The sequence below is a fragment of the Pangasianodon hypophthalmus genome, chromosome 1, assembly GCF_027358585.1.
Source record: "Pangasianodon hypophthalmus isolate fPanHyp1 chromosome 1, fPanHyp1.pri, whole genome shotgun sequence".
NCBI classification, from domain to species: Eukaryota; Metazoa; Chordata; class Actinopteri; order Siluriformes; family Pangasiidae; genus Pangasianodon; species Pangasianodon hypophthalmus.
The window spans coordinates 12,475,648-12,501,734 of record NC_069710.1 but is presented as its reverse complement, the minus strand read 5'-3'; the positions used below and the strand labels follow the sequence as shown (position 1 = coordinate 12,501,734).

Below are 26,087 nucleotides of genomic sequence, written 5' to 3'. Positions count from 1 at the left end.
TTAGGCTAGTAATAGTAGTAGTAGTATTGTTGTTGTTGTTGTTGTTGTTGTTATTATTATTATTATTATTATTGTTATTATTAGGCTGCTAGTAGTAGTAGTAGTACTGTTGTTGTTATTGTTGTTGTTATTATTATTATTATTGTTGTTGTTGTTATTATTAGGCTAGTAGTAGTAGTAGTAGTACTGTTGTTGTTATTGTTGTTGTTATTATTATTATTGTTGTTGTTGTTGTTATTTTTAGGCTAGTAGTAGTAGTAGTAGTATTGTTGTTGTTGTTGTTATTGTTATTATTATTATTATTATTATTATTGTTGTTGTTGTTGTTGTTATTAGGCTGCTAGTAGTAGTAGTAGTAGGACTATTAGCCATTAGGTCATGAAAAGCTTCCGGAAGCTCCGCCCGAGGCCCGGTCCTCTGTAATGGACCCCGGGAGCGCGCGAGCGCGCAGGCCGTGACCGGGACACCTGCAAGTCCGAGGCGAAGCGCGTGCGTGCCTCAGTTACTGTACAGTGTATAGGCTGCACATATTGTTGCCATTTTTCCAGGAAAACAAATACCCGCTTCTCTGAGAAGCGTTTAACGAGCGCAGACCACGCGGGCAGATGGAGGACAGTGAGACACTTTCCGCCGGTTAATGCGCCGCTGCTGCGGGGGTTATTAACGGTCAGCCACGCCCACCCGCGTGCCAATCAAAGCTTCCCTCTGAGCGTCAGGTTGCGGGACTGAGTGCGCGCGTGGACGGTGCGTGATTCCCCTTCAAACCGTGATGAAGTTGAAGAGAAAGCGGAGACGATCAATGGATTAACAGGATTAACAGGAGCTCGATTAAATGGGCAAAACAAATAAATTAAGGAGAAAACTACACAAAAAAGAAGAAGACCACAAAAAAAAGAAAGTTCTCGACATTTATCTGCTGAAAAAATTGGACTTGCCTTGATATGCATTGGATATTTCACTTCATAATTCATGCACTACGATATCACCTGGATATTTTTTTGCTTCTTTGGACATGTGCAATTTGTAAATCCTAATATTTTTTTGTGAGTAACTTGCATCCTCGACAGGATAATGCAGCAGTGTTTACCTCATGCAACATCTCCACACGCATACATAGGTTAAAAATCTCTTCTTTTCCATGAGCATGGGAAAGTGACAGCTCTCTAAATAAATATGACAACTCAGAAGCATGGAGATGGAGACTGCTTCACACTAAAGGCACAAAAAAACCCACCAACAAAACCTCAGTCAAGTCAAACAGGATGTTGTTTGGGAAGCTGAACTGATTAATAAGCCTGCCATCTGATCAACTGGAAGGGAAAATGTGGATCTGCCTAATGTTAAAGGTGAGACTAATGCACTGTTTCCTCCAGACCTCCTTAAGTGTCTGCACATTTTCACTTTTCCTGATCCATTACACCTGAATCAACTCATTGTAAAGCCCTTCAGGCTGTGAACATGGGTGTGTGAGGAGGGAAATACGCTGAAATGTGCAGTTTAGGAGGATTCAAGGAGCAGGACTGAAAAAAAAAACATTTGATGAGAGAATTGTGCTATGTTGTAGGCTGCATTAAATTCTGATTTAACATGCATTATTGTATTGAACTTATCCTGATCCTCCACACTGGAGTGTGTGTCATCACTTTAAAAAACCCTAAAATGACAAAAAGCTAACAAGTCAAAACTAAAACAATGCAAAATAACAATTATACAATATACAGTAAGTGAAAAATGAACTGCTATTGGAATTAAACAATCAATAAAATACATTTATATATAAATAAATTTCACATATTTTATTCCAGCGTGTTTAGTCATTGGTCTATTTCCCATTTCTTCCTGCAACGTTTTGTTTTCTTCTGTACAGCTTATACTGTGAAGGAAAAAAAACATGACAAAGCATGCTGTTAGAGGAAATTAATCAATGAAGAGGCAGTATGATGCGACTTGACACGAAGGGCAGTTACTGTTTTCACCTTGAAGTAGACTACTATCCAATTACAGCACATTCCGAAGTGTTTTATTTACTAAAGAATGTTGTTGTACATTGTACATCTTATATCAGTTTATAGTTAATGTCGTGTAACATTTTTGAAACAAGTTAGTACCCTGTTGATAGAGTAGCTATAAACAGTTGTTACTACAGGAAAAAGCTTGTCATATTCCCAAGAAAACGCAAAAAAAAAACAAAAAAAACCTTAACATTACAGCTTTACCTCTTACTGTTACAAAGCGGCGACACTGGAGATGTTAAATAAACAGAAAATTTATAACGATAACACGCTCACGTAGATCATCTGCCCAGCAAACAAACATCAGTGTATACAGTTACCATAGAAACGATAACGTATTGCAACCGAACTACTGTCAGAGCTGCTCTTATAAACATAAGTAGCTGTAATCGTTGCTGTGGTATAAAAGGAATAAAACCCGTCATGCGATTATAGGAAAATAATCAGCTTCTGGATGGTTACAGTAACTTCGATACTGATTTGATTATTTTTCTATAACAGTACACCTCTAAGTGTTTTATTCCTTACATACGTGATAATTGTCATCGATATGCTTGAAGTAATTCGCAAAAGTTCAAGATATGAAAGTGTATTGAATCCTCATGCATACCGATGTGATGAACGCAGTGTTTATATTAGGCTTGTCATTACACGCAGACACAGAAGCTGAATTGTCAGCTGATATCGACTGATATGAAGTGTTGACTTTGGCTCACGTGCAACTTGTGCTTTTCTTAAAATAGCCAACTCATAAAAAAAAGAAAAAAAAAAGGATGTGGGATCAACTGAGTGCAAAAAGAATGACATTTTGTCCTCTCTCTCTCTTTCTTTTTTTCTGTCTCGCTCTCGTTTCTCAGGTTTTGTCTGTCTTGTCTTTTGTGATTGTGAAGGTGTCAGCTGATCTCACCTGCAATGCTGTGCTAATGTTGGCTTCTGGAAACCAAACATGTGCGTTTCAGTGTGTGTGTGTGTGTGTGTGTGTGTGTGTGAGCATCTTTAATCTCATATTCAGTCAGTTAGGTAGATATCCATGCCATCCAGTCCTGTCAATGATATACTTTGTAGAGGTTATGGAATAGTCATGAACATTGAGCTAAATCGCTAACTTGATATTATATTAGCATATTACCATGATACCAAAGTCCACAATTACTTGTTTAGCTTCTAGTGGCTCTACATGTGACATTTGTTTACTCACAATTTCCCACTAGGTGTTTTCATAAGCTCTTATATCAAAAAGCTGACTAACATAGCAAACTAGCTAAACAACTAATACTAGCTAGCAAGTTACCTAAGCTGGCTGTCAGATCATGTCATAATAGCTAGCAAAATGTAACATTAGGAATTACTAATAGCAAATTACATACAAGGAAACTTCAAAAAGGTGTACCTTGTGTATCAGAAAGCAAACTAGCATAACTAACTAGCTAAACAACCCACTCTAGGTAGCAGCGTACATAAGTTATAGGTCATGCCATGATAATTAACCAAATTTAACAGTGTTGATTACTTCTAACAACGATTATGAATTGCATATAGCAACTTACAAATATAGAAACTTCGAAAAGGCTTACTTTTGTATTAAAAAAAACTGACTGATTGCTAAATACCTAATCAACTCTACATATCAAGTTACGTAAGATGTCTCTCAAGCCAAATATAACATTAGGAGAGCATAGAAACTTTAAAAAAATGCTGAGTTTTTGTATCACAAAGCAAGCTGACTACCATACCTAAGAACTAAACAGTTAACGCTAGCTAGCAGGTTATGTAGGCTTTCTGTCAGGTCATGTGATGATAGCTAACCAGTTTTATTGTTACGATTGTGTTCTAGCAACTTGTAAGCAGAGAAACGTCAAATAGGCTTGGCTTCTGCAGCAAAAAACAAGATAACAACTAACTACTAAACAGCTAATGCTAGCTAGAAACTCATGATAGCTAGCCAAATTTAACGTTAGTAATTACTTCTAGCAATTTACAAACATAGTAACTTCAAGGCGTATCTTTTGTATCAGAGCAAGCTGACTAACATATTGAACTAGCTAAACCACTAAAGCAACTAGCATGTTAAATAAAATGTCTGTCAGGTCATGTTAGCCGAATGTATTGTTTACAAAGAGACTTATCAAGAAATACCGAATTACAAAGAGCAACATAGAAACACAGACATTTCTTTAAAAAAAAGAGGCTTAGCTTTTGTTTCAAAGTAGCTGGTTAACTAATGCTAGACAATGCTAATGCTGCCTTTTAAGTCATAATATGCAGACTTAGCAATCAGAAGAAAATGTTAGCTACAAGACAGATAGCTAAATTACCTTTGTAAAAACTCTTCATACAATAGTTGGAGGGGTCAGGATGCCATGTTTTCTCGAAACCCTAACCTGCTAACCAGAATTTAAAGCGAATACTGAAAGGAAGATCTTTTTTGTCTTGTTTTATTTTTAAAACAACTTCGAAACTGTAGAGAGCGTGTTAGCAAGTACACTACTGATTTATATGTGTACATTTTGGATCTGTATTGTTTAGATAAAATTGGTTAGTGGTTTTGTGTTGAAATGTGGATTTATCACTTTCTTTTTGTTTTGTCTCTCTTTAATCAGTGTACCATCTGGATGCTGCTAATCACTCTGACACTAATAACTCGGGTATGTGTCATGGTTATAGCTGTTCTCTGTTGTGCCATCCATTTCCTCCCCTGATGACAGATTGGTAATCCCCCTATCTTTGTGTAGGTGTATTTTGCAGAACAGCTATCGATGGCATCGGCACCTGCTGGCCGCGCAGCGTGGCTGGGGAAATGGTGTCACGTTCGTGTCCAGAGTTCCTCTATGGAGTCCGATACAACACCACTAGTAAGGAGAGATTTTAAAACATCACAACATGTAATGAGGAGACAATATCTGGCATTAGTCAGATAAATGAATAAAAAACAGGACATGTTGTCACAATATTTTTATAAAGAATACAGGAAATGAATTGGCAGCACTCGGCAGACACAAATGTGTGTTTGTTGCATTAGTTTTTCATTTGTAGTCTGTGGTATGACCTTACTGACCTGGAACTGTTATTTTAGTCTCTCTTGCTCTCTCTCTCACTCTCTCTATACATACACATATATGTATATATATATATATATATATACACACACACAGTCTCTCTCGTTCTAGATACCTCTGTTGCATGTATCAGTATCAGTGCCCCTTGATGATAACTCCATCGCTCTCCTCCACTCATCACATCACTGGACACTATACACTAACTGTGGGCTAATATCTCTCTCACACCCACAAGACACACACACACACACACACACACATACACACACACAGTGTCCCTATTCACATTCCATACTGTGTGCCCTCTCTGACCCATTTTGTCCAATTTATCCATCATTTTCCTTATATGGACAAAGTTTTCAGTACTTATTGTCATGGGAGTTAATTCACAATCCCTAACCAAAAGTGATATTATGATGAAAAAAAAAAAAAAAAAAAAAAAACACAGGCCATTGTCTAATATTCATCACAATGTATTTCAAATGTGTTTATTTCTAATAGGAGCATAAGCTCACATACATTACTGCGTAAAAGACTCTTGTCTTCTGTGTGTTTAGATTTGAAAATTCAGGGTTGTTTTTTTTAACGATTGGATGTCGTAAACAGGATCTGTTCACAATTTTAGTTTATGATGTGTTCTGAGAGCATCCAAAAGCTGCTCAGTGGATGGGAAAGAGCTTGGAGGCAGTTAGAAAGGCCAAAAGTGGCTGTATAAACTATTTGACAATATTTATATCTTATGGAGCAAGGGAAAATTAAAGTAGTAATTAATGAACAGCTGTAAATTCTAGCATATTAAATGTCTTGTTATTCTAAATTAATATTCTTCCTCTTCTTGTTGTTTTGTCCTAACAGGAGGCAAACAGTTTCAGTCTGTTTATCTTCACGTCTGCCTGTCTCGTTACTCTTATGACCTTTGACCCGTGCATCTCAGTATTGCTTGTGGTGTCTTAATTAAAACCATTCAGAGTTGAGATATTCGTGCCTAGTGAGGATCGGTATGCTGACGGAACAACAGACTAATCGGAAGTTGTGTGAGAGTTACGCACAAGGGGTGGAGTTTTACGAAAGCAGAGGCGTGTCCGAGTCACATCCGATTCTGACCTTTTTTCTTGCGTGAGATCCTCGAGTGAGGAGCGGGGGCTTCTTAGGGGTCAACTACACACAGTTTAATTTAGCGGGCGCAACCTGATTCTGAATAAAAGGAACTTTCCTAGAAGCACTGGCGTCTGAATCTGAATCTGGGAAGGGATATTTAAAATAATTAGCAATCAAACTCTGTTTCAGGGAAGATCCCTTGTTTTTTTTTTAATATATGATTTGAATTCCGTAGTTCTGCGTAGTTCTGCGTAGGATCTGTGTAGTTTATAGTGTGCTGTTTAATATTTTTAGAGGTGGTAAGGAGTCTGGGTTTCCTGTTTTTGGAATATGAAATATAATGTAGGGGGATAACAGGAGCAAGCAGAATGTGTATTCTGGTTTATTTTTACGCGAGTACTTTAATGAAGTCAACATTCAGTACATTGCTAGACTGTGTGGCGTGCGTACACATTAGAGTAAGTGTGTGTGTTTGTGAATGATCAGTCACAAAGATATTCTTCACCTCTTTATTTAGTTTTACTAGCCATCAATCTCACATGGTAATAATTCACAGAACACACACACACACATACAGACACACACACACATAAAGTATTAAAATAGAACAGAATCTCTATGTCACGCTTTCTCATAAATACAGTACAAACACTGAGGACCTACATTGCATCTACACTTATTGGTCAATTCATTACATATACTAATATCACAGTACTTTTTGAATTCTCAATTCTGATTGGTCAGAGAGATTAATTTTGCATTTTCTGGAAGGAGTCCCCAGTGTCAGTTCCCCTCTACTGTGTCTATCAATGGAAAGGGATCACCACTGGGAAGATTTTGTTTGGGTCGTGAATTATTCTTAGCACAGCAGCGACATGGCCACAGCGCTGTGTGTTAGGAGTGTATTCGTGTAAACATTTGAATAAAAATTATGATGTCGCAATAGTGAAATAAAGCAAGTGGGGGGAAAAAAGCATTGGGGGATTATTTTGTAAGATCAGCATGCCCTGAAGTGTTTTATTCATTTTACGCCACAGCATTTTGTTTTTTTTTTTATTTATTAAAGAACGACATGTTATATTTGTATCTTCTTATAGTCGCATTTAATGTTAAACATCCTGTTATTCCTTATTTTACAGCAGCTATAAACAGTGTATTTAATGATTAAGCAATATATGTCTATATTGCACTGAAATTTTCACACCATTCTACTACTAATTTCTGATGTGTTGTAAGGTGAATAAAATCCAAACATTGTCAGTATTGTAAAAATGTACTTTTTGTAGTTGACAATTTTCATGTTGTTACATTTCTATATTTTTTCCAAGTTCAATAAACACTAGTTTCAATATTCAGAATTCAAATAACAGATTAATCTGTGCAAGTCCTTCTTTTAGTCTACTAGTGACAGATTTAATGTTGTGTCACACAAGCACAAAATTAACAGCACATAGCAATCCTTATTTTGAGGACGTTCTAACTAATAAAACAAAGTGTCTCGAATGGACATATTTTATTTGCTTAACCAAGCTTGAAATGTAATTGAATTATGTACAGTGGCATCCAAACACAGAAAGTCGAAGGGGAAACACAGCTGACCTGCATTTTAGTTTGCATGCAGGTTAAAGGGTCGAGTAGAGAACAGTGTGTCTCATTCTCTGGACATGCGCCAAGTCTCTTGGCATCTCTGGCAGATGGGCGATGTCAATCTGGAATCTGCTCAGAATAGAGGCAGGAACTACAGAAGGGAAATTTGTGGTATAGCATCTAGGAACTTGGCCACTGATACATTTTTGCTATACAAGATGTGAATCATGATAATTGTTTTGCTAACAAACTGGCAGAAAAATTATAAGTGCTAAAATGTTAACAATTAAAGGAAGCCAAACTGCCAAATCTATCTTCATTGTGGAATTTGTATCTTTATCCAGTTGCCAAGTTGTTTAGCAAAAGTACTCTTGATATCTGTAGTGATTAGTTGGAGATGCGTGTGCATTTTGTGTATCAAATTTGTTTATAGATTGATATTCAGTCCAGTATTAAATTATAACAGGAAAAAAGATTCAGGATTGTTGTAAGGTATATTTTGTTCTCTAATTTGATTAGAAGTTACTGATGACAGTCAATGGATTTATCCTTATTGTGGAATTTGTATCTTTGCCATATTGCAGAATTCTTAGCAAGATGATAGCTGGTATGGAAGATTTTTGTTTGTTTCTCCATATTTTTTGTATTTTTAACTGAGTTATATCATTAGAGAGAGTCATCTATGGTTTGTCGTCATGCGTATGTTTACCACTCAATGTTTAGCTAGCGTGCTAACATCTGAATCATGCATAATATGTTTGACAACAAAATACACAGAACACCAACAATTTTAGCTTGCTAGCTAGCTAGAGTTAGTGGGCCAATGGAGAACAGCTCCATTGCTGGTAGTACAACCTATGTTACTAGTTATTCTGCAAGTAGCTTGAAATTCCAAAATATTACCTCCTGCAGCTTTAAAAATATGATAATCTTTGATTTCAGTGATATACATCAATCATAATACACTGTATTTAACAAGAAAAGGTGAAACAAGGACGAAAGGTTGAATTAGTACTCTTTTTAGTTCACAAATTTATCTAACGTATCATGCTTCATTTTCTCTTCCCTAGATAAAATTTTCCGGAAGTGTCTGGCCAATGGGACCTGGGCCTCCAAAAGCAACTACTCTCAGTGCAAAGCTATTCTCAATGTACAGGTAATGTGTGATGTGCATACACACACACACAACTACACAAAAACACATGCAGGCAGGAACAACATGTATAGCCAAGTAGCAGGGATCATGCACATGAATTTCTGCTTAATATAATGGTTAGACTTCCAAACATGAAGAACCTCACTTAACAAAGATAAGATCCTGTGGGAAGTCTAGATAAACAAGCAAGAGCGAATCGGCCAGACATAGTAATAAAAGTGGGGTTAGATACGGCACTCCCAAGTGACCTAACGTCCATAAAATGGAATATGAGAAGCTGGAGAGATTAGATGCAATATTAGACGAACTAGAGTCTGAAACCAAGGTTTTCCCACTGGTGATGGAACCTTTTGAGTTATATCTCATTCAATATAAATTTATTGAATTTATATTAATAAACATACTGTACAGTTTCAGACAAAATGGATAAAAATTTACGTTCAACTTGATGCAGCAGTTTAGTTTGAGCAATTTTTGACCCCTTGCTACAGCGATACAAGAGCCACCTGAAAACTACTCATTTCTGTTTTTTGATCAAAAACAGCAGTCAGACCAAACAAGGGGGATTCACTGAAGGGGAAAGGACGTAGGACCCGAAAGATGTGCATTTGCATACTGGTAGCTGTTACTTCCGCTTCACTCCAACTTTATCTCTGTGAATGTTGATTCGTGAATTCGTGAGCCAATACAAAACAAGAGGGCGGGGCTGTGTTTTAGGGTTGAATGTGGTGTTTATCATTTATGCTGTTTGCGTGGAGCCGTCTCTTCCACCAACATACGCAAGTGTTTCTGTGGTTTAATCCTGCAAAATCTTGCTAGGCCTTTTTTTTGTTAGCATTGTTAACACTGTGGTGATGTGCAGATCAGGATTTATACAGCCAACTGATGTGAAAATGTTCTTACACATACAAACATAAGTGCGCATTCACTTTTTTCCTGATAGCAGACTTTTAGTCAGTGCCATTGTGCTGTATGTGAGCGACTGGCTGCGCAAATTAATTAGCGAAACATTAATAATGAAAACATTAAGGAACGCATCAAGCAAGTGAGTCATGGCTGTATTCGCTCTGAAATCGGCAACAGCGCATGCATAGCGCACATTCATCAAGGTCGACTTTCGCCCACGAGTGGCTCATGAGTCACTATCGGCAGAACGTTATATCATGTGTGAGGGAGGAAATAAACAGAGATCCACGTTTAGAGTCATTCCTTGAAAATATCTTAGTTAAGAAGTTATTTTATAACCATTATAAACATATTTTCTTGTCCAATCATTGCCACTTAGTGTCCATATGAGATTTCCAATGTTACATTAGCTTGAATATAGTTCTAGCTTATGATATATACTTAGGAAGCAGACATCTACATGGCATATTCTTTCATATGCTTCATTTTTTTAAAGATTTTTACAGTTAGCATAACCTTATGTTTACTTTTTTTTTTTTTTTACAATTGTTAACGAGACTTAGTCGCTGACAAGTTCACTTCTCCCATGTGGACCAAGCTGTTACTGCATATTTGTTACAAAATACAGTTCATTAACATAGTTTTTCAAAATCTTAGCATATGCGTTTCACTCATTTTCTACCCCACCAACAAAACTACGTAAGGTTTACATACTTTGTGTAGCTAGCTAAGTAGTATCTTCCGAGAATGATTTCAATGTAGCTACAATTTGCTTTGCATAACAAATGTTTTTCTTTTGATGTTAACATTCATGTTTTGACCAAGCTTTTGTAAATTCTGGAGTAGCATGCCTACCGTAAGAACGCTAACAAATGAGGCATGTAAAATGCCTATGCTAATGGAAAAATTATACGCAAGATATCATGACACTTTACCTATGCAAAGTTTGCAATATTTCTATAATACTGTATTAAAAAAGTACTTAATTACATGTATAGAGCATTTTTTTACATTTATAGATAATGACAAAATGTCCATGGTGATAATATTGTTTATTTTGAATATATGAACTTTGTGTATTTATAGAAATATAGATAGATACTTTCAATTCTTGACAGATGTTAATTTGGTTTGGGTGTGTGTGTGTGTTGCAGAGGAAGAGCAGGCTGCATTATCGAATAGCTGTCATCATTAACTACCTGGGTCATTGCTTGTCACTGTTCACTCTCTTTATCGCCTTCATCATCTTCTTACGACTCAGGTAAGGCTGGAAAAAATACAGAACAAGTTTTATCTTTGATGATATTTTTTTTTAAAAATCACAATGTTGTTGAATTCTTGGCCAGAAGAACTGCAGAAGTTCTGACAGTAGGACCAGCTACCAATCAAATCATAGGTTTATATTAGAAAAAAGTAAGTTTTCGTTTCTAGAGTAACAACTTACACAGGAACTCTGAACTTTAATCTAAGTTGAGTAATAAACATAAAAAAAAGCTGTTGTTTTCTAACTAAACATTAATATGTTTTTCTGTAAGGAAACATTTATTTAACATTCGTGGAAGGAGTCTCCAGTGTCAGCACTTAAAGTTTTTTTTTACTTCAACAGAAAGTGAGTGAATGACTGTTTCCAGCTGCTATAATGTAAGCGTAACACAAAGTAACTTGCTTCAAGATGTTCTACAGCATTAAATGTAACCTTAAACGGATAAAAATTACAAGCTCTCATTCTTCTATGAATAAAAAGTTTCAATCATTGGAAATTGTTGTGCTATAAAACACTTCAGGACATGCTGTTACAGTGAAATACGAATCTTTGGAGTGGTAACAGTAAGTTTACTTTCTCACACCAACCTATTGTTGATTAGTTTCCTAAAACAGCACACTCAAAGTGTTTTATTCCTTACTTATACATTATGTTCACATGATTGGAACCCTCCTAAGTGTAAGTAAGTGAAGATTTAATGATTTACATCAAAACTATTTTCTTAAATTGCATGAAAAATACTAGGAAGTGTAAGGTTAGGGCTAAGGGTGGATTTAGTGTTTGAAACTTTTCTTATGATTTGATTCACAAAAAGTAGAGACAAAGTCATAATTCATTTTAATTCTGCCCATTTTTTAATGAGATCAGATTTTTTTTAAAGTAATATTAATTTACGAAGAGAAAGTAAGACTAAAAATGAGACTTTGTGAAAGGATGATTGGGGTACTGCTATAATAAAGTTAAAATGCACCAGAGTGCAATTAATTGAATTGAACTGAAAAAAAAAATAGTTGAGTCACAATCTTTTCAGGTTTATAGGAAGTACTTGGAAGGTCTAAATGAAAATGTAATGAGTGGAATAATGTTTTCATTTTCAATATTACCTATGTAAAGTGTCTGATGAAGTACAATGACTGAAGAACTTTCCCACCTCGGACTGTATGAGAGATGGAGGTCAGACGATGATTATAATAAGAGTTGTAAAGGTTTTTCTGGTGAATATGATTCATGACCTTTACAACTTGACTGAAGCTTTGGTATGCGTATATCATGATGTATGGTGATGTTTTCTTCTCTCTCCGTTGCCTCCCTGCTGCTTTTTGGTCTAGAAAACTTCAAAGTAGGACATGCTTTAGTCCAGCATCACAGAATAACAATAGCAGTTCATACTCAGTCCACAATAGCACAGCATGTGTGTGTGTATGTGTGTGTGTGTGTGTGCGCACCGTGGGATCCAAACGACTTAGTTCAGTACCAAGAATGGTTTATTAATAATATCAATAATAATAATAATAATAATAATAATAATCTTGATTGAGCTTGGTTAAAATTGTAAAGTACTTTGTATAATAAACAGGCTCAAAATTATTCACAATAAATCAAATTAATGAAATAATCTACAAGTGCTAATGACTAATTATACAGTGGGATATTTAAAATCATAGAATGTATGATCAAAAATAAATACCCCTAGACTAAACAAAATGTCTTTTATGGTACTCATTTTTCATGAGATCAGGTTCCTTATTCAATAAAGTAACATTAAAGGTACAATAGTCAAAATGTGTCAATATTATGTTTTGTCAGAATAATATTTGTATTCCATGAGCCCACCCCCATTCCCACATACGTACACAAAGCTCCGCCCCCCAGAATCTGTGGTGGCCAATGGAGTTCAGTTAGAGTTAACAAGGATTTGAGGTAAACTGTTTATTTATTAAGGGCATTGCCTTACTTCTCTATGGAGATATAACAATACGAACCATGGTAGGAGGAATTCACCTCACAAGTAGCTAAACACCTAGCGGCTCATACTGATTTGCTGCTGCGAGAATGATCAAGAGTGCCTTTTCTGTCCTTTTGTTTTTTTCCTTGTAATACAATGTTAGCATTGTTTGTTCACCGTTAGTATTGTTAGCTGCATGCATACATTTCTGTGAAGGTGGTTTATCCAAAGCATTGCCTTACCTGGCTCCATCAGTGATAAAAAAAAAAAAATTGTTTACCACATTCGTTACCTTGGAAAACCACCGCCAATATTTATTCTAGCTTCTTTTTCTAAGCACAATGAGTTTAGTTTTTTTTCTTTGCAGAACAAATATCTGGCTGCACTAGGCACATACCAGTTATATTTTTCTTTGTGAACAGACTGAGAAGTGGGTGAAGTGCATGAATGATGAGGACTGTCAATAAAATGACAGAAGTTCCATGTAAACACAAACAAGCATTCTGGCCCGACGCGCCGTCTTCCAAACAAGTCTTCTCACCCACATAATACACTTGTGCTGATATGATGGCTTAAACCATTTTTTTTATCATGTTCTACAAATTTTCCAGGTTATTTTCATTAGTGAGAACTTAAACAAAATCGATTATTGCACCTTTAAACTAACTTTCATAAAAGTAGATTTTTACACCTTTTTACTCAATTTATTCTTTATTATTTGCAACGAAATTACTTAAAACTGAGACCTAATTTTATAAAACTAGTTCATTCTAATAGTATGAGCACATCCTACCACCTGATGATTCAGTGTCTAAAAGGCTACAGAAGGATTCAGGAGCTACAGAAGTCCCTGTAGGTTTTAACGGCAGCAATATTTCATGGCATTGCTAGGATACCAACAAACGCTAACAACTGCTAGCCCCAAAACATCTGCTTAGTAAACATGAAGAGGCTAAAAGTGTCCAGTTTGGTGGCCAGAACATTTTTCTTCCCCCGGATTGCTTGCTCTACCGGAGCTGATGCACAGAATAATAGGACATAGGCGATGGTGGAAAAAGTACAAAACACACTGACTTGAGTAAAAATACTGATACTGTTGTCATAAATCACTCGTCTGGTAAGAAACTAATCGAGTAAGTTACTTTAACCATCTGAAAATGTTCTGTATCTGAGGAATGCAAATTTGAACAATGATGTTAACCAAACTATGCTGAAGTGAACAGTATATGAACAGTATATCAGGTAATGTTAGCTGGCTAGCTGACTTTGCTGTTTGGCTTGCTAGGTTTATTAGCTAGCTAGCTCATGTTAATTCTTCCATGTTTCTAGCTACATGGGTCATAGTAGGACTAAACAGAAATGTTTAATGCAACAGGCAATCACTACCGAAGGCTGAAGTGACACTATGATACTGTGAAACATCGAAATACCTGGCTAGCTAGTCTAGCTCACTCAGCTAGCTAATGGCTTATGTGTACATGTTTGCACAGGTTGGCTGTTGAGCTGTGAAATGCCGATATCTCCACAGGTTTCCATTGAAGCATTGAAAACTGAAGATAGCTGATAATTTAGGTCAGGGACGCTCATCAGGGACGCCGTCTTCTCTGTCTCAGACATTGCTGCGGCTTTATGTGTGTAGACGTTCCGCAGGAAACTGATGTATTCTGATCATTTCAAATTTGCACATACTGTCCTTATTTAAAAAAAAAAAAACTCAAGTACAAGTACAATTACAGTGAACCAAGCACTGTAACAAGAGTCCAGAGGGATGGATCTTACACAGCAGCATTACATGCAAACATCCTGCTCCCAGAATAGTGCTTGTTTTGGACATATTAATTTACTTGAGTAAATTAGTAAATTTAGTAAATTGAATAAAAACAATTTGTTTGGTTAGAATAACACCATGCTGTTTGAGAAAGACACTATATGGCCAAAAGTATGTGGACACCGTGGTATTATTCTTTCCCTCCTGTCAATCACAGTGTCACTAGCCAATCAAGGGCATCTGTGAGCTCATGTATGTGGAAGAGGGTAGATAGCATTTTTCTGCAAGAGCATGAGCAGCAGTTGGAAAAAAAAAAAGATGTGGTTGGCTGGCTTTACATGTCACGGAGGAAGCACGTGTTAACCTTCATCCTCCCTGGTTGGTAGCTGTTGTATGATAGCAGAGAGGTGGCTAAGCTGCATACTTAATAAAACCAAAAATCTTGTCTTTGGATGAGGTTAGAAAATTTTGGGAAATTCATCTGTAATAAGTGACAAAGTATAATTTGTATGGTTTCTAAAGGAAATTTTATGTCATATGTATATCATAGTGACACATAAATTGACATGTATGTCATAGAACAAGCACTTCCTGGATTTATGACATGGCGTGATTTTGCTGAGTGGGCGGAGCTTATAGCATAATGTGAGTTGTGGATCAGAACAGTGAAGGAAACATTCTTCTGTTGAGTTTTGAAATTTTTAGTATTACAGGTTAAGAGAAGCCGTGTTACAGATGCCATTTGGGTATCCAAATCGAACTTGTCGTTCATGCCTGTAGTGTCTTCGCCTTTGTGTTATGTTCTTGGACATTTCAGACAGTCTGCATGAACGGTGTGTTATTTTTGAGCTTGATCTAGAACTCTAAACACCATATGTTAATACCCTTGAGTCATGAACAAGTCGGCTGTTTTATCACTTAATTCTCTTTCTGCTTGGAAACGTTTTATAAAATCCCAACAGTTTATGGATCACACGTTGGCAACAGCTGTCCTGATCCCTCTGTGCCAATGGAACCAATTTGTTTAAAGGCTTTTTAAAAACTTTTATAGCCATATAAATTGGGTTCGGTGCCAGCGCAATGCCCTGCATTAGTGCCTGTTTTGTGTTTGCTGAGTGAATATGTTGCGTCATCACATATTCTGCAGTCACCAAAGCAACGAGCAGTTAATCAGATTAGTCCATGGACTGGCATATCAAACGGCTATTTTAGAAGCAAATACAAAAAGTTATTCAAATATGTAATTCGGTTGTATCTTTTATTTTATAACATAAATATTTATTTTTTCTGCATCAGTCTATTTTCTTTGTTAATTTAATCAGTTATTTTTATCACAGAAATGTTTATTTATTTATTTACTTATTTTTCTGAGACTGTTATAGGTTTATTATAAGGTGTCATTCATTCATTCATTCATTCATTCATTCACTGTTGCTATTATTACTTTTTGACTTATTACAGCATATGTAACGAATTAGTTTAGTTAATTAATATTTCTATTTAATACAAATTAATTCAATATATTTAAAAAATTACAATGAATAGAATTTGTTTTGGTTTATGTAGGTATAATAGAAAAATTACATTTAAATAATGTTTATTTACAAATGAGAAAGTTTTAATTAATTACATGAATTAATTATAGCTACAAATGAATGCAGTATGTTTAAAAAATTGCATTGAATAGAGTTTTGTCTATGTTGGTTAAATAAAAATTTTTAATGAAGCTCCTTTATAAATTTATTGTCGTGTTATTTATAGCTAACATACTATGATGTATTTATTTTTATTTTTACTTAACTATTTTATCTCTTAAACAATTTAATACAAAAAAAATTACCTTGATTAGAATTTGGTTTAACAATAAATAAAAATCATTATAAATTTAAATAGTTTTTTAGTTATAGCTGAAATATTTTTTGTATCATTTCTTTTTACTTAATTTACCTATATTTATTTCTTAATTTAATCCTGAATTGGGTTAAACGTCACACTGGATTCGAGTGGAAAGATGACTTTAAGATATTTTTAGCTGGCTAAGCAATGAACCTAGCATTAGCTAACCTCATGATCTTTTAAGAGACACTCTCGTCCATCATATACACATGATGTACTTAATGCTGAGCTCCTGGAAATATCCTCTGTATCCTGCCAGATGAGAGTGTTTGGGGACCTGGGAGTGGAGCGGTTCAGCAGGAGATAAATAATAAATAAATATGAAATATAAATACGTTTGGAAGTGAGAGACCTCCCCTAGAGTGCCGAGGTGGTCTTCTAATATTGTGGGTCAGATTGGGTTTATTTTTAGCATTATGACTTATGGGAATCAGTGGATATGCTGGGAATGGGACCGGTGCAAAATGTAAAAACCGTAACTAGTAACAGGAGTTTCTGGAACGTCACGCTACAAGTGCAGTCCCCAAAGAGTCATGGAGACTTTATAGATTATTTATGGTATGCACTTTGAAAAAAGAAACTAGGCTGGTGTCTTTATGTTGCAGCATATATCAAGTGACATGGGCATTATTAATTAGCAGAAAAGAGATAAGTGTTAACCTTATAACTGTTTTCAATTTTCCTTTTGAAAGATAATGCTCAATGTCCAAGCATCTTCATGTAAGATGAATGTGTGTTTTGGATATCAGGACGCTCCCATTCCACCACATTTAAAAAATCGAGGTTTTGTATATATCAGGAATGAAAGACATGAAATATTTTGTTCAATTTATTTTTTATTTAGCTAATACAACACTTTCTAGTCTCACAAAAGTCAGCAGGGTACCAATTATTGATATTTTTACTTATCTTAACTGTCTTACTGTCTATTTTCATTTAACTGGAAACGTAGCAATATGTTCTTTATGTTTATACCATAATGCATTTGAATTCTTGATTCTTATTGGTCAGAAGGCATTGATGAATTTTTATTTTAATACAATCGCAAACCATGGTAAATCATTAGGCTGTCATAGGAATAATTATGCCCATAATTACAATGTTTACTTTATTAACGAATGACCAACGAAATTAACCAATTATAGTTACGTATACTGTTGAACTGTGGAACGTTTTTGCGAAACAAGCTAGTTCCTGTTACTAAGAAACCGGAAAGTGCAAAATTCTCTGTCCTGAAGAGAGAGCTAAAACTGGAGACTCCTTCCACTAAGGTTAAATAAGCAGTCTTACAGAAAACATCCCCATATCAACGGTACTATAGAAGTGATTATGTATTAGAATTCCAGCCAGAGCTACTGTCTGAATCAACACCTGACCAATCTGACCAATCCGAATGTGGTATAATCCTCTCTTTCTCTTTGTGTCAGGAGTATTCGCTGTCTAAGGAACATCATCCACTGGAATCTAATCTCTGCCTTCATCTTGAGAAATGCAACGTGGTTCATCGTTCAGCTCACCATGAACCCTGATGTACACGAGAGCAATGTGGTGAGATACAAAAGACAAAATCGAATTCTTATAACCATTCATGTGACATACAGTGTGATCACCTCGGACCCAGTGCACTACAGGAGGTAGTTGGTGTAACAGCTATTTATATTTCATATTTATTTATTATTTATCACCTCTCGAGTCAGCAGACACTTAGTCTGGCAAGATTTGAAAGACCTCAGCAGTAACAACATGTATATCTCTATCAGCTGTACAAGCAAAAAAAGCACTTTGTGGCAAAGTTGATGAAGGACATTCAGACTAAAGAAAAGTTTGTCCTTTACTAATAAAATCTCCCTCTTTCTCTGTCTCTCTCTCTCTCTCTCTCTGTCTCACTCTATAAGCCATGGTGCCGTTTAGTGACAACGGCATATAACTACTTCCACATGGCCAGTTTTTTCTGGATGTTCGGCGAGGGGTGTTATCTTCACACGGCCATCGTGCTCACCTACTCCACTGACAAGCTCAAGAAATGGATGTTCATCTGCATCGGATGGTGTAAGTCCCTACATATGTGATCATCAAACTACAAACAAAACATTACTACTTGTAATATAATACAAGTAGATAATATAAAAATAGATTTTCAGCTGACAATATTACTATAGCAACTGAAGTACAATATTTTTGCAGGGAAAGTTCCTTGTCTTCAGAGTTGGGTTATGCACGTGTTCTGGGCTCCTTATTTAGAGTATTAAAATCACATGCATGTAGTTTACACCTCCAAGGTTGGCAGATTTTTCTTGACTAGAAGCATTTTTTTTTTTAAAGTATCCGGACCACTACTTTTAAACACAAGCGCTTGCCTTTAAAACCCGGGAAAAAAAATCGGGGATAGAAAATGCGGACTGAAGAAGGAAATATAATTTCTTCTTTGCTGTCAAATGTAATATAACGTAAACATAAAAGCAAGAGACAATTTAAATAATACAATGGTATATGGTTGAGAAGATGGCATGCATTGAAATAAACATCTGCGAGGAATCTTATTTAACAATATGGCTCCACCTCTCATTATTCAACAGCTTATAAAAATAGCACTTGATCCAGCACATCTTGTTATTTTTAATTATTTCTATTACTCGTGCGCACAACTTAATCGAGCCCCACTATACTACATCAAGATCATGAAATCACAATGTGTGGAGGATATAATCTATGTTATGCTTTTTATTAGCTCATTTGCATAAAAATAATGTTACTATGCTGTCTCCTCCGATGTCCTGGGTTTAAATTCAAAATCGTGTGTAAATAAATAAATAAATATGTTTGTTTAGGTATTCCTTTCCCTATTATTGTCGCCTGGGCCATCGGAAAACTGTACTACGACAACGAGAAGTAAGTGTATGCTTAAAGTAAATGGCAGAATATGTTGTATAGCACTACTGTATAGACATGACCCTACAATTTATGTATGGTAGTATGTTTTTTCTATACCCTAGACCTAGTTATTCATATATTTTCATAATTTTTCATATTTTTACATCTATTGATCAATGTACCTTTCTTTTCTTTACGAATATCAGGTGTTGGTTTGGGAAGAGAGCGGGCATATACACAGACTACATCTACCAGGGCCCCATGATTCTGGTGCTTATGGTGAGAAGACATTACAGTGTACAGATATACTGATATAATGCAAAGAAATAAGGAATATTAATATTTAAAAATCTTCAAACACTTAGCGGGATATTTGAAAATTATATTGCATTAACAAACTTTAGCTGCAGTAGTGATGCATGTTTGTAATAACGGTATTTAGAATACTAGAGATAGTTGCATGTTGCTGAATCTGTGAATGAAAACACAGATGAATGTCGCTTCTGCTATAAAATGGGTTTGAGCTGCAAACCTGAGGTACCTGATTTGTCTCTCTTGTAGTCTTTCTGGACCTTATTGAAACTGTATTGCAAAATAAGGCATTCCGATTTTAATATCTTCTCCCCGACTTAATGCATAACAAATATCCGAATAGTGATATTAGCGTTTGAATACTAATCGTGCAAAGTTTCAAATACCCATGCACATCCTTAACGTCAACTCACAGGTTCTGATTTACTATGATCTCAAAAAAAGAGGCTCATTTGCTTGTGCAATCTGACAATAATTGTGTGGAATTATATCACGAGGAATCTAGACTGCTGAAAAACATCACCTGGTCTTTTTCTGATCTTCAGCTGTGTCGTTTCCACTGTAGCCTCAGATTCCTGTTCTTGGCTAATGGGAGTGAAATCTGATGTGGTCTTCTTCTGTTATAGCCCATCCACCTTAAGGTTTGATGTGTTCTGTGTTATGAGATGCTTTTCTGCTCACCACGGTAGTAAAGAGTGGTTATTTGAGCTACCATAAGGTTAAACCACTCAGACCATTCTCCTCTTGACCTCTTTCATCAACAAGGTGTTTCTGCCTGCAGAACTTCCGCTCACTGGATGTTTTTTTTTTTTTGCGTCATTCTGTGTAAACTCTAGAAAATCTTAGGCGGTCAGCAATTTCTAAAACACTGAAACCAGCCCATCTGGCACCAATATCCATGCCACAGCAAAGAGACCACAGTTTTCCTCATTCTGATGTTTGATGTGAACATTAACTGAAGCTAATTGACCTGTATCTGCATGTTTTCATGCATTGTGCTGCTGCCACATGATTGGCTGATTGGAAAATTGCATGAATGAGCAGGTTTGATTTTGTTTTCAAACAGTGGAAATGGGCTGACACTATTACAAAATGAATCTATATGCACTGATTTTGCCTGGTATTTAATACTTTCAGGTAGAAATGCTCTAAAATGCTTTTTTGCTGATTTGCTGATTAATTTGTGATATGCCATATTTTTCCAACAGATCAATTTTGTGTTCCTCTTCAACATAGTAAGGATCCTCATGACCAAACTCCGAGCCTCCACCACATCCGAAACCATCCAGTACAGGTACACACAGGACTGCACACTCATAAACACACACATACACACTCTAGGTGAAACCTGTAACACTCAACATGGTGGCTGTCTTACATAAGTCCCGCCCCCTCCAGTAAAATCCACCAATCATTTTGATCCTTACATTGACACATATGCGGATATAGGGCACTTTTGGTGTGTTAGTTATGGAGAAACCTTAAAAAATGTATTTATTGGTGTTATTATTGGAGCCAAAGACCACTTGAAGAATCCTTTTGTCTAAAAGTGTATGAAAATTTTGTCACATTTGTCAACTTTAATCATATTTTGTTCTTTCTTATTGACTGTAAATCTGTAGGAAGGCGGTGAAGGCCACACTCGTGTTACTGCCACTGCTTGGGATCACGTACATGCTGTTCTTCGTCAACCCAGGAGAGGACGAGATCTCGCAGATCGTCTTCATTTACTTCAATTCCTTTCTTCAGTCCTTTCAGGTAGGCCTTATTTACCTGAGCTGAAGGTGAAGCAGGGTCCAAATTAGAAGGTGTTGATTCATTTTCAAAAACAGCAGCTCTGAAAGTAGTGTGGTTATTGGGAAATAATTCACTTCGGCTAAATAATTAACAGTCCGCAGCACAGCACCCTGTCACTGATTATTTATTTTCTATAAATATTCTTCACATAGTTAACACTGTAGCTGCATCTCAAATGTCATTAAACAACCTCCACAGGAATGACCACCAATTTAAAACTTTTTAAAACAATTTAAAGTTGTACAGTCTGCATCTTTAACTCAATATGGAGTGAGATGTGTGAGTGTGGAACTGTAAAGGCTGGAGTTTAGTTTTCTGTTTTTGAAGTTTCAGGTTGATGGGATGTGTGCAGTGAATGCCGAGGTTTGATTTAGTGTCAGTGGTTGTAAGATTGTTGCAGGGGAATGAGATGTTGGAATAGTTTGAAGTGTTCCCAGTGTGTTGAGGCTACCGCTTTCAAAATGTTTTCTTGAGCCTGACTGATAAGGCAGTGCAGCTGAGGTTTTAGATAATGGTGGTTTCCATCCAAATATGGAGGTACTGGGGTAGGATATATCCTTATATTCTATATATATATACATATACATATATGTGTGTGTGTTACTGTTTGGAAAGCTTACTGACCATGACACAGTACTGACACTGGAGAATCCTTCCGATTATGATTTCTTAAATAACAAAACGTTTTCAATTCATTTATTATTTACATTATGTGTTGCGTTTGCCATACACATCACCTGTGGACATTGTTACTATAGATACAATAACATATACTGATTTATGTAACTGAAATATGCTTGGTATATTGAAATATATAACTGAAATATAATTGGTTTAAATGATGGATGTTCTTCTTCCTGTCATGCTAATTTATTTTTCTTCACACTTCTTCAGGGCTTCTTTGTGTCTGTGTTCTACTGTTTTCTGAACAGTGAGGTAAGCACAGCAATTGACTGAACCGGACAAATAATAAAATTATTCTTTGTTAGGAGACTATGTTATTTGACTTTATGTAAATGATTAAAAAGGAAAATTGTCATTATGCCATGTAGTTGTCTGTAATGAATTTGTTCTCAAAGTAGTGTTTGTAGCACTTACCAAGCATTTACGTTTTTTTTTTGTTTTTTTTTCAACAGTGATATGGGAGTCACCTAAAAAAAAAAAAAAACTTTTTTGCTTCGTTTTTAGCTAAAGCAGCTACCAGGCCAAACACAAGTAAAATACTATGTGAATTTTTGTAGCAGAAAAGCTACATGACTGAAGGGGAAAGGGCGCAGGACGTGAAATAGGCGCCTTTGGTTCTACTTTCGCTTCACTCCAACGAGTAAATTCATGAGTCTCAGTCTTGTGAACCAATAGAAAACAAGTGGGTGGGGCTTTGGTCTCTTTGGTCCCCTTTGATCTATAAACAACATAGAGGACTTGTTTATTATTAAGAAGTGCTTACACCAGACTTTTGACACAGATGTATGTGAGAAAAATTAGCTATCTCACTTACCAACATATGCTAGAGGTTTAGTAATAAAATTCATTTTTTCTCGTTAGCAATGTTGGCACCTCTGCGATCAATTTTTCGATGCAAATCATTTCACTCAATTGTAAATCCTTACACTGATTTTTCACCTTTTCATGATGTCCTAGGTGTGAATCACGCACAGAGATAAAAGTGCCAGGGGACTAATAATAGCCATCGGTTCTATAACGTGCATGTGTGTTTGTGTGTTTGTGGACAGGTCCGCTCCGCAGTTCGGAAACGTTGGCACCGCTGGCAGGACCACCATTCCATCCGCGCACGAGTTGCAAGAGCAATGTCCATTCCCACCTCGCCTTCGCGCCTCAGCTTCCACAGCATCAAACAGTCCACCTCTGTCTGAAACAGGGGTTTATAAAAATGAAAAAGAACCGTGAAAGAAAGAGGCAGGCACTCTATCAGTGAAGATTTTCACTCCCCTGACCACATCTGGACATACGCAGGGGCTGAAAATAAGCGAAGAACAGAAAAGGCCCTACATGAAATGACATTACGAATGAAGGGTACAATGGCAAGACTTCACAAAATGGACCATTCTGTGTTGTTGGAGCATTTTCCAAAAACTGAGTGTGTAATACTCAGTTATTTATAGTCTGACAATAGGTGGGGAGAGCTTTTATAAGGTACAAGCTTCTCCATGAAAATAATTATAATAAACAAACTCAACTGGTTCAGTTTTTCCATAACTGAGCACTGACTTCATTCTGTTTATTTCAGGTAATCAGACAGAAAGCTAGTTATACTGACTGACTAGCTTCCAATATCAGCTAATTGTACAGATGGATTAACTTCCTGTATTAGCTAGTTGTACAGAAGAATTAGCTTCCAGCATTAGCTAGATGTACAGAACAGTTAGCTTCCAGCATCAGCTAGATGTACAGAACAATTAGCTTCCAGCATCAGCTAGTTGTACAGAAGAATTAGCTTGTTTGGCTCGTTGGCTTTGTTTTCTCACTTTGGGGATGTTCCCTAACTTTAGCTAGATAGCTGTCTGTGGATGTAGGTGTTCTTTAATATCCTTTAATATCCTTTAACATTGGCTAGTTTTGTTCTGGAGAAGAATTCACAGCTAGCTGGCTAGCTTTATATTGTTGTGGGATGTTGGTGAACTACCAATTAAAGATTTTGTGTTTAAAAAAATAAATGTGAGCTGAATTTTCTTTTTCCTCTTTCACTCCTCGTGAAACAGACCTGAAAACACAAGCAGCTAGCAATGGTTAGCATAACAGAGAAGATAGCTTAATGAGTATTTATCAGTAAGATAGGCAATAATGAAAAAAAAAAAGTAACTGTCAAAAGACAGTTTTCTCTCTTTTGTGATGTAGCCTGTGAAGCAGTACATACCTCGGTCTTACCCTATGAAGATAACATAACGTTTAATGATAGATGACATGAGGCTAAGAAAATCATATCTTAGCCTGTTACTCCTAGAAGCAAAATGTATTTAAACCACATCAACATACCATAGAGTTGAATCAGGACGCCATTTTGACCCATTTGTCCTTTAGAATTTCCTCTCTATTTCGAGACCTTCACTTGACATTATCCATCCGGGCCATCCAAAAGTCATCCTTTTTATTTTCTGGGGAATTTCTGGCCCATGCTAGCTTTGCAGACAAACAGCATTCCTCCCACTGCATTTGCAGCTGAACAAACATTTTATTCCCGCCGCCTCAGGTTCATGGGGCTAAATGCTAAATCATGAGACTGTTGTGGAAAGTGCAGTGTTGGCAGTATAAACAGACCTGCTTAAAGGCATATTCCACCGCAGACATAGAAGTATTTTGCATGTGTATGTGTTATATATTTTTATCAGCTACACTTGATCTCAGTTTAGATACGTTCCACTAACTTAAAATCTGATGAAGGCTAAAGGATGAAAACTGTACACTGCACACATACTGTACACATACTGTACACATACTGTGCATGGAAAAAGAAGACCATAAATCTCTAAATGTACATCTAAAAGGTGACTTACAAGGTAGGTGTTAGTAAGAGTTGCAGTAGGAGTTGTTTTAAACCTTGACAGTGCTACTGTACATGTTAAAGGTAACAAATGGATCCAAAGCACACCAGCAAAACAGAGCCACCAGTTTTTCCATTAAACCAGTACCAGCACCACACACACACACAAACACACACACACATTACCATGCCCGTGTCACTGCTTTGATCAGAATGATATCACAGAAGCAAAGTAGCCCAAAACTGTGATGCTACCTCCACCATGCTTCACAGTTTTGAGGGGTTTTTGGTGTTGGTATTGTGTATTTGTGTCAAAAAGTTCAATTCATGTCCATAGAACATTGCAGAACACCCACATGGTCTCGGACATGAGATGTATAGCACTTATTAAATATAAATGAAATATATTTTCAATACCAAAACTGCATGCCAACTGTGAAGCATGGTGGTGGGAGCATCACGGTTTGGAGATCCTTTGCTTGCAATAATAGGGAAAGAAAGAAATCCTAGAAATACTGTACATCTCAGGTGAGAGTTCTGTGGTGTGAAATTCTTCCTCACTGTTATGCAAGCGTGATCAGCTGCTATGGGAAAGGTTTGGTGTAGGTTATTGTTGCTAAAGGAGGTTCTACCAGTTTTTAAGGAGAATGTGTATCTATTGTTATGACTAGGATGAAGATCAGACCACATTTTATGAGTAATGCAGAAATCCAGGCTTTTTCTTGCAACACTATAAGTGAGGTATATTTGTCTTCAGATCAGTTATTATATATCATGTATAAATATATGGATAGAGATGTTTTAATAAAAAAAAAGAAGAAAAAAAACCCCTCTCTAAACATGACCTGAAATTATGAGATATTTTAGTAGTAGAATCAAGATAAGTAGCATTTGCATAACATTATGTTCACACATCTGAG

The 26,087-nt window shown here is 36.3% G+C and overlaps 1 protein-coding gene across 1 annotated transcript; it reads left to right on the top strand.

Moving 5' to 3' along the window:
- The first annotated feature begins 470 nt into the window (after positions 1-470).
- Positions 471-24,300, top strand: LOC113533697 (corticotropin-releasing factor receptor 1). Its single transcript, XM_026925967.3, has 14 exons — positions 471-1,346; positions 2,870-2,960; positions 4,613-4,657; positions 4,745-4,864; positions 8,824-8,909; positions 10,970-11,076; positions 18,116-18,236; positions 18,584-18,737; positions 19,517-19,577; positions 19,766-19,838; positions 21,080-21,165; positions 21,494-21,629; positions 22,563-22,604; positions 23,402-24,300. The coding sequence occupies exons 1-14, from the start codon at positions 1,323-1,325 to the stop codon at positions 23,540-23,542; spliced, it is 1,287 nt and encodes a 428-aa protein (XP_026781768.1). The 5' UTR covers positions 471-1,322; the 3' UTR covers positions 23,543-24,300.
- The last annotated feature ends 1,787 nt before the right edge of the window (positions 24,301-26,087 follow it).